The sequence below is a fragment of the Odontomachus brunneus genome, unplaced genomic scaffold (genome assembly GCF_010583005.1).
Source record: "Odontomachus brunneus isolate Ranch 3 - 2012 unplaced genomic scaffold, Obru_v1 Obru_scaffold_026, whole genome shotgun sequence".
NCBI lineage: Eukaryota > Metazoa > Arthropoda > Insecta > Hymenoptera > Formicidae > Odontomachus > Odontomachus brunneus.
In genome coordinates, this window is record NW_022639476.1 from 813,322 (window position 1) to 822,824 (window position 9,503).

Sequence of the window (9,503 nt, forward strand, 5' to 3'; positions counted from 1 at the left end):
ATATAGTTTAGAGTCTTCACTTTCGATTTGGCTGAAACTCATCAATAATGTGTGTATTTTCACGCGTAGAAATCAAACATGAAAGTGAAAATCGTTGCTCTGCTTTGCAAAGCGAGATATTAATCGTTAAAGTTAACGAGTCTGACAGGTTATGAAACCCCTCTCTCTCTCTCTCTCTCTCAATATTGGTTCCAGGTAATCCAATGATTTTTCCCCAACACCATTCTGACTAAATTTATGAAACCTATCATCGTGACGAAAAGGTTATGAAACCTGTCATCCGTGGCCACATGCACAAAATGCATGTATTTGAAACGTATGTATACTTATATATTACTTATCGAGTTGTATCATGTAATCTGTTCTTTTTACCTTTATCGCTGAACTATGCAATAAGTTAGAATGAGACAAAAATCTTTTTTCTCACTTTAACTTATCGCATCAGTTCAGCAGTGCAGCTAAAAAGAACAAACCAATTATTTCAATACAATATAGAAAAAATGTATTGGCCAGATGCTGTTTATAGCCATCACTACTTCAATTTCTCGTTAAGTAGCGGCTCGTAGCGGAGACTTTGGAACTAATTTTAAGAAATAACGGGTCTAATGCACTCCTTGAAGCCGTTATTTTTGTAAATTAGTTCTAAAGTCTTCACTACGAGCCGCCACTTTCCTTAACGAGGAATTAACCAATCATTGAGCAAATATGATGAACATAGAAAATAAGAAACACAAGAGTGTTTACTGTACGTAAAGTTTTATGAAAGGGCGATTCGGCATTAGGATTGGTTAGAAACGTATACCAGGAGGATGGACAAATAACCGCAAATTGTGTGTGGTATTCTTGTTTATTGTGCAGTAAGGAGTTGTCTTTTTTTTCCTTCATTGTTTATATCTTATTATATTTTACTACCTCCCATTTATGTGGAGGAGTTTCTGGTATCTACGAGCTAAATATTTCATTTTTACTCAAACACGCAGTGGATATTTCGTAATACGGTGATGGAAACTACAAGAGAAGTCAAACACAGAGTTATTTCAATATTGTTTGCTATTGTTTACATGATCTGTAATAAGCCGTGAATTTCGGCGTTCAGTTAATATTAAAATATCGTCAGGCGTCTATTATGGAAAACAAAAGTTGCAACAATTTTATCAGTTATGTGGGACTTGAAGAGCATGAGATTCAGGTAACCCTAACCACATTTGTCTATGTAAACATTATTATTTATTCATTTATGATAGAGTACTGGAGATATTTAAGTTTGCTAGTCAACACAATTTTTTGTTTGCAGACTTTGAGTTCCAGTCGCCGTAATTCATTAATTGAGAATAGCATTAAATTATTACCAGGAGAAGTTCTTATTGCTGAAGCACAAAGTGTTCTTATGTTTTCACCAGTCAGTGACTTGAAGCAAGGTATATCGGGTGTATTGTCGGTGACTAATTTCAAGCTTACTTTTATTACTAGTGATGACTCGAATGGAGAGGTAACTGTCATAATGTTATAATAATAAATTTAATTATTAAGGGACAAGTATTTTGAATACAAAATCTATGTTTGCAGGATGTTACTCACCAACAAAATCACCTATATGGGTATACAGATACATGTTTGACAAATATTGATGAAATTTACATAATGGTGGGTGATAAAAAAAGAAAACTAGTTCCTGGCAATACAGTACCATCAAAAGTGAAAGGAATATTCATTATTTGTAAAGTGAGTTTTTTTTACTTATAATAAACTAAGTAATACACTGTAACTTTTAAATTAACATTAAGAAATATTTTAATAATTAAGAGACATGTGTATTAAATATTCAGAGTTAGTGATTAATCAAAATGAAAATAAAAATAAAGCAGCTTTGTTCTATAACTTTGTTCTATATTACTGTGTGTAAGATTATCACTAAGATTATACTGTGTGTAAGATTATCACAAGAGTTATATATTGTGTTAAAAATTACAGAATTTAAGAACATGGTCTTTCTCTTTCAAATTTTCTCCTCTTGGACATGGTAAAAATCTCCTTACAGCATTGCTACATCATGCTTTCCCTAGCAGACATCAGTTGTTATTTGCCTATGATTACAAGTTAGTATCAATATATCAAGTCTGGAAAAGTATGTCAAAATTTATGAATAAAAATCTAAGACAGACATAGTGTATAATATATAATTTAAAGTAACTTTTTTTTGTTACAGGGAAGCTTATTACAGCAGCCTTGACAAAAACGTCCAACTATTTCGAGATTTATCAGATTGGCAAAACGAATTAAAAAGAACACTGAATAGTGATGAAATCAGGAAAGGTTGGAGATTATCTACTGTTAATGCCAAATTTCAGCTTTGTCCTAGGTACCTGGCATTGGACACATATTTACACAATGAATATATAAATTATATCACTTACTGTATATTTTTGCAGTTTATCGCAATATGTGATCGTACCTGCATCTGTAACCGATAGTCAGTTAACAGATGCAGCGAGGCATTTTCAAGGTAATAGACCTCCGGTGTGGTCTTGGACAAATGTGTATGGAGCAGCGTTAGTAAAAATGTCTGAATTGTTACCGACGATAACAGAGAGGAGGCAAGAGAACATTATGTTCGAAAATGTTCGTAAAAGCCATCCTCAGAAGATGCCGCCGGTTGTTATCGAATTAAATAAAGATATTAATGTAAAGTTAATAGCTGTAGGTTTTTCTAAATTCATTAGTTTATGTTCGGCAGGTAAGTGACAAATTATACGACATCCCATGTGCTCAATGTGTTTAAATATGTTCACTAAAAAGAATATCTTTCTACATATTTCAGAAAATATTAGACAATTTTGGATTCAAGATAATAATTTTTATTCGTTGTTAGAAAATACAAAATGGCTTAAGTATATATCGTACTGCTTGCAAAAAGCAGTCGATGTCTGTGACCGTCTTAATTTAGGGTACTCTGTCATCTTACAAGGTATGATTCATTAAGGTAACATTTTAATGTGCAATGTTCGATGGTTGGTTAATCAGCAAAGATCCACTCAGGAAAATGTCATTTTTAGAAGGTGCCGGTAGAGATTTATGCTGCGTTATATCAGGTTTAGTTCAACTATTACTGGATCCTCATTTTCGCACTATCACGGGCTTTCAATCGTTACTGCAAAAAGAATGGGTCGCTGGAGGTCATCCATTTTGCGACCGATTAGGCCATATTGTTAAAACTAACTCGGAGAAGGTAGGCTTGATATATTCATATCTTTTAGAAAACTCTCTTGAAACACATCGATTGAAGTTATTTTCATTGTATCTGTACACAGTCTCCATTGTTTCTACTGTACCTCGACTGCGTTTGGCAATTGTGTCAACAATACCCGACCGAATTCGAATTCACGGAGACTTACTTGACTACGTTATGGGACACCGCGCACGTTTCTATCTTTGACACCTTTATCTTTAATTGCGAAAGAGATCGGGCAGTGGCAGCTATGGTAAAAAGATCAATATACTTCTAATCATTAGAAGTCACTTATATCACTTATATCACGAATTATTGTCGTACGTTTTATCTACGTTGTTTCAATTAAATCGTTCGACGATAGTTCGTACGATAATCACGTCGAAACAATCCTACTCTATGGAATAGATCAGCAAGTGTCTCCACATTGTATGTAGCGATTAACTCGAGCATTACATACTTAATGTTTCAGGATCCCAACACACCTCTTGTGCTTCGTAGCGTTTGGGACTGGCGGGAGCAGTTCAGCGATCAAGATATCTTGTTATTTTACAACCCTCTGTTCGTACCTCGCAATACCAGTAAGACGGACAGCAGGGCGGTCCTGAAACCTTCCTGCGCTATTTCCAGCTTAGAACTTTGGACGCAGTGTTACTTCCGATGGATACCGGCACTCGAGATTCATAATGGCGGGCAAAGGCATGCCGAGCTCTACGTCAGATTGCTTCAGAATGACGTGAATCAACTTAAGATCAACGTGAACGGCAATTGCGGCTCACCCGTGGACAAAGTCGGTGTCTACTCCCTTCATACGAACATCGATAGCTTTTATCCCTTTAGCAATAAAAGATCGGGCAACACCATCAGTACCCCGATTATGAATAGTTCAATTCTCATAACAGAGAGCTTATTAGACGCACAATCATTGATAACCGCGACTGACTGATCGGATACTGATTACCGCCGTACAGCTCAGGACGTACCTGATTACATTCCCCTTTCTTCCTTCTAACGAATTAGATAGCGCGAAATTGTCTTCTAGACAATTTTCTCTTAACATTAAATCGCACGTCGCATTTTTTCACAGCTCGTTAAGTTTCAATATTAATTATCATAGTAATTTATTTTTAAAGTTAAGACTTTGTTAAATCAACGAGCACTTGAATGAGGTACTACACCAAGAGCCTCTGTCTTCGATGATTTTCTTCATGCAAGAAGCTGTTGGCTCTTTTTTATTGAAGTTTTTGAAACGTTTTGCAATTGAAAAAAAGAAAGGATTTTTTTAAACGATATAAATATTGAAGTTATTTAATTTTTTGACATTCAATATGAACCTATATCAGAAAGTAGAAATTTTGTTTATGTTTCTCAGAGAGCAGATCTTAAGTGTTATTCGTCGCATTCGAATGCAGCTCGCGTCTTGTAAAACGATAGAAAATATTTGTATTTTTACGAGCTTTATGGATTTTTTCTCTCTTTTCTCTCTTCTTTCTGGTAAAGAATACAGATATTATCAAGTCGAATAATTTTAGGAAATGCTTAACGACGATAAAACATCAATATTTGTATATAAATTGCAATACGAATAGAAAGAAATAAATAATTTTGACTACTTTTGAATACCTTTACATTATTACAAGTCGACAAATAAAATTTGTAAATAAGTAAGGTGTATTGTAAGTAATTTATACATTGTTAATTTTATTATACATTATTTTTGCGATGTATTATTGATTTGTATATTATTTTTATATTTCATATTCGTGTGCGCTAATAAAAAGTAAAAGTTATCTGGTTTGCCGCTCAGTTGTATTTGAACGACACTAGTCGATTGGTCGTTGTTAGTTCCGAGATTTCCGCCACGAGTCGCTATCGTCTTTAATACAGGATCGTTTTTCAGGGATTTAGTTGGCGATAGATTCAGTGTCTCTAGAAAATAACTTTTCCTATTGGATATCGCGAATCTTGCACTGAATGTAAGTGAAAACTGCAAATGCATTGTGAATCTCTCGAATGATCGTCCGATATCTACACTCGCGCGATGCACGTCACGTCTAATGTATTTATTACACATGAGGAGTACGTATATAAAACATACGTTAGTAATACACGTCATGAGTGAATTGGCAATTTAATTGCTTGTGCCACAACATAAATTAGATCAGAGGTTTGAAAAAAACCATGTAAGATTCCTGCAAAGTCACTTTCTACTTTCACTGAGACGCGTTCTACAATGATTTAAAAAAAGTCAGTGTGCTGTAGTTTCTACTTTGGGTGCATGTTGATCTTAAAACCGAGAAGGTAATTTCCTCGTGTAAAAATCTTTATATTTTATATAATCAACGTCATTTGTGCTTTGTAACGAAGAATCGAGCAGAAAAATCAAATTAGATTATAATTGGAAATGTGACATGTGCCGACTAAGGAAATTTTTTCTTCCTGATAAAGTCGAATTCCAAAGTCTTTCTTTCTTTGTCTCTTTCTCTCTTTTGTTATAACTTATCAGATAACAGATCTTATTCGACTTATTTATAGGTTAATTGTTTAATAAATATCATGTTGGATAATTCTACTGCCATTCGACGTCCAAAGGATCAAGCTTCCACTAATGGAGCTCAGAAGAATGCTAGAAAAAGAACATCCACTCTGGCAATGGAAGATAGTTCAAGCCATCCGAAAGCTGTCTCCAACTTGGACGCGGAACACTTAACACTCTGGCAACATCCAATTATAACATTGCATTATTTCTTTAATGAAGTGTTCATTAATCTGATTAGTTTAGCAAAGAAGACATTGCTTTATAAACGGACAGTATGTGCTGCAATTTCGGTTGTAATACTGTTTCTTGCGTTAAGTAGGATTTCTGGTCCTCAGCAAGAGGTATGTGGAAGAATGTCTTCTGATCATCGATCAATCACTGTAAAATGATTCACTTGCCTTTTGTTTGCAGATTATTAAGTTATGGGAAGCTAAGATTATATGGTGGTTATATTGGGTAGGATTAGGTGTATTATCAAGTGTGGGCCTTGGAACAGGTTTACACACTTTTGTGTTATACTTAGGGCCACATATCGCAGCTGTTACTATGGCAGCGTACGAATGTGGCGGTCTGAATTTCCCTGAACCACCATATCCTGACCAAATAGTATGCCCGAGCGAAGTTGATCCACAATGGACAGCGGGCATATTGAATATAATGAGTAAAGTACGCGTAGAGGCCATGCTGTGGGGAGCTGGCACCGCGCTCGGCGAGTTACCGCCGTATTTTATGGCCAGAGCCGCGAGAACAAGTGGGCAAAGTAGTAAAAGTGAGAATTTCGATCAAGAAGATCTAAAAGAATTGGAGGCCCTGGAAGCATTGGAGAATGGAGAGAACGTATCACTTGTAATGCGTTTGAAGTTGACCATGAAGCAATTTGTAGAGAAAGCTGGATTCTGGGGTATACTGGCCTGTGCATCGGTATGCGCGTCAACAGTAATTACTTTTTCGATGTATAAAATTTATTTTAATCACAACCCCCTTTGTAGATTCCAAATCCGCTGTTTGACTTGGCTGGTCTGACATGTGGACATTATCTCATTCCATTTTGGACATTCTTTGGCGCCACGCTGATAGGAAAGGCTGTTATTAAAATGCACATACAACAATTAGCAGTAATCATAGCCTTCAATGAAGAACTTTTAGATAAATTTATTAGTTTACTAGCGGTTGTGCCGTTTGTCGGCACGAAATTCCAGGAACCATTGAAGAAATATCTCATTGAACAGAAACAGAAGCTGCACGATAAGTCTTCTGCGGTGAGTCAATCTTTAATAGATGAATATGATAATAGATAATAGAATGCTTTAATAGCATTGGTATGCATAAAACATACCATGTATGACGCATTGAGATCAAACTTTTGAACATAAACATTTGTTTTTACAGGATGGAACGACTACAATATCATGGTTGTTCGATAAATTTGTAATGTTGATGGTTTGTTACTTCTTAGTGACGATTATTCACGCATTAGCACGAAATCATCATCGTAGACGAACTAAACCATCTATTGATTAGAATCCATGGGGCATAGGATAATTAGTTAAAGATATGAAATAAGTTCCACACTGCAACATGCGAGTGAATATAAAATTTGTTTTCACAGCGAGACAAGTGCGGTATATAGGAATATAAAGGATGCGTTGACAAATTTCCATTTCTATGGTTTCAATGTTGCATTAGAAATATAATATGCATTATAGCGGAGTATGAAACAGATTATTGTCTATTTTTTCGTTTTTTTAGTTTTTGTCACTTTTTTTCTTCTTGATGCTTTCATTTGTGTTACAATACATATAAATGTTGCAAAGATTCCTAATATACAGGTGATTTACATGTATATAGACTGATGTCTTTTATAATACAAGATTTATGTACAGTGCATGAAATAAATATCTAAGCTGCATATTCTGCAATACTTGTGCACAATCGGTTGATACTCGTGCTTCTGTATGTTATATATCGGTGGTTATCAGGGATTGAATTTAGAGTATTTTGCGACGAGCAATGAAAAAAAAATATTCTATAATCAATAAAATTGAATATCCAGAAAATGTCCGGTTTCTATATATATAAATTTTGTATACATGTCTTAAGACATTGGCATGGGATGTGAAAATCTTACATTATCTGCCGATGCTTTATCACATAAAAAGAAGTATTATATTATGTAATAAATGACTGATTTAGGGGAAACAGTAGATTATTATGAATAAAAGACATGTAATTGAAATATCAATAATATACGCTACAAACGTATACCGTAAAGCGTGTGTGTATGTGTGTGTGTGTGGGTGTGGTGTGTGTTAATGATAGCACATGTGTAGTAAACATAATTATGTAAAGCTTTTTTATAACGTATAAATATCGAACATAGTACGTGGGGCGGATGTTACGCGGATTTAGTGATAAACATCGATATTTACAAAATTTATATTACACACTGTAAGCATTTTTCAACGAGAAATCAATATCTTGATCAATTAAGTTCGATTTTCCAGTTCTGATATCTCGAAATGTTTCAATGTGCATCGAAGTCTGCAATAAATGTCATTGTTTATAAAAGACACACGAGAAACGCACAGTCGAGCCTTGCAACATTCATTTCCGCTACTTGTCTCCGTACTAGTGGATTCTCGGACTACTGACGTAATGACGCCTTTGTTCGCATCTCGGCGATCTTTGTACACCCTCGCGCATCAGCATGTGGTCGACCATAATTTTCATCAAAGTGCGCCGCGCCTTATGAACGAAAAGTGGCACAAACGCGGCCCGTTTTTGATTTATATATGTCGAGCAGTCCGAGAGTTACAGCTGGAAACGTATATCCGGGACTGTGAAGAGGTATCTGGGACGAGAGCATGACTAGGCTACCATAAAGAAGAATTCCTGGCTTTGAAACTAGCCGACGCGAAACTTATATCTCGTTAGACTGACATTTATTGAAATAGTGCTTCAATAGCGAACCAAGCTTAATGATGTGCTCGATATTGAAATCTTTTTTTAAGATTTATTGTGAATTTTATTTAAAAGTGGTTGGAGTAAAGAAATAATGAAGTGTGAGTCTGTTGGATTACGAGGAGAAAATTCTTCTGTCTTACGATGTAACACAAGACACAAAGAATTTGTACCGTTAGATGATGTTTAAATAAAAATTCGCACGATGCGATCTGCATTTATTGCGCGACGAATCACTTGGATCCGAAAAATGATCTCTCATATAAATGCCGTGAAAAATTGGCTCGAGTATAGTTTGTCGAAAATCACGGAATGTGCATGCCTGAAGACATACTTGAGTCTCCGTCGAGTTCCGTATGATTCGTGGTTTGTGACAACGCTTGTCCGGTGTCTATTTCGAAACCCGGAGTATTTATAAGCTTACGCGAAGTATACACGCTTAGCTTGCTCGCGTAAATGGAATTACTACGATGTTAATGTCGCATTTAAATGCTGAGTAAGCTAGGTGAGCGTCCATCATACATTATGATAAATACAAAAGATTTTCCCCACTAAATTCTGATCTGTAAAAAATTACTGATTTGAATTTTAAACAAAAAATGAAACCTCTTAGACCCGTATTAATAGTCGTTGCTTGAAATTTGACTCAAGATACTCAGATTTGAGTTCGAAATTAGATGAGAGAGTTCTTCAAACGTAAAATTTTTCTAACTCTGAATTAAGATCTAAATATCTCACAAGTGAGACAAGTTTCAAGTGGCTAACTATTAACACGGG

The 9,503-nt window shown here is 35.3% G+C and overlaps 1 protein-coding gene across 1 annotated transcript; it reads left to right on the top strand.

Moving 5' to 3' along the window:
* The first annotated feature begins 677 nt into the window (after nucleotides 1-677).
* Nucleotides 678-8,947, top strand: LOC116842717. Its single transcript, XM_032812312.1, has 14 exons — nucleotides 678-1,189; nucleotides 1,295-1,489; nucleotides 1,567-1,722; nucleotides 1,972-2,096; nucleotides 2,207-2,359; nucleotides 2,430-2,734; nucleotides 2,819-2,965; nucleotides 3,054-3,226; nucleotides 3,309-3,479; nucleotides 3,699-4,169; nucleotides 5,762-6,106; nucleotides 6,177-6,686; nucleotides 6,755-7,024; nucleotides 7,155-8,947. The coding sequence occupies exons 1-14, from the start codon at nucleotides 1,127-1,129 to the stop codon at nucleotides 7,284-7,286; spliced, it is 3,216 nt and encodes a 1,071-aa protein (XP_032668203.1). The 5' UTR covers nucleotides 678-1,126; the 3' UTR covers nucleotides 7,287-8,947.
* Nucleotides 8,948-9,503: the final 556 nt, after the last annotated feature.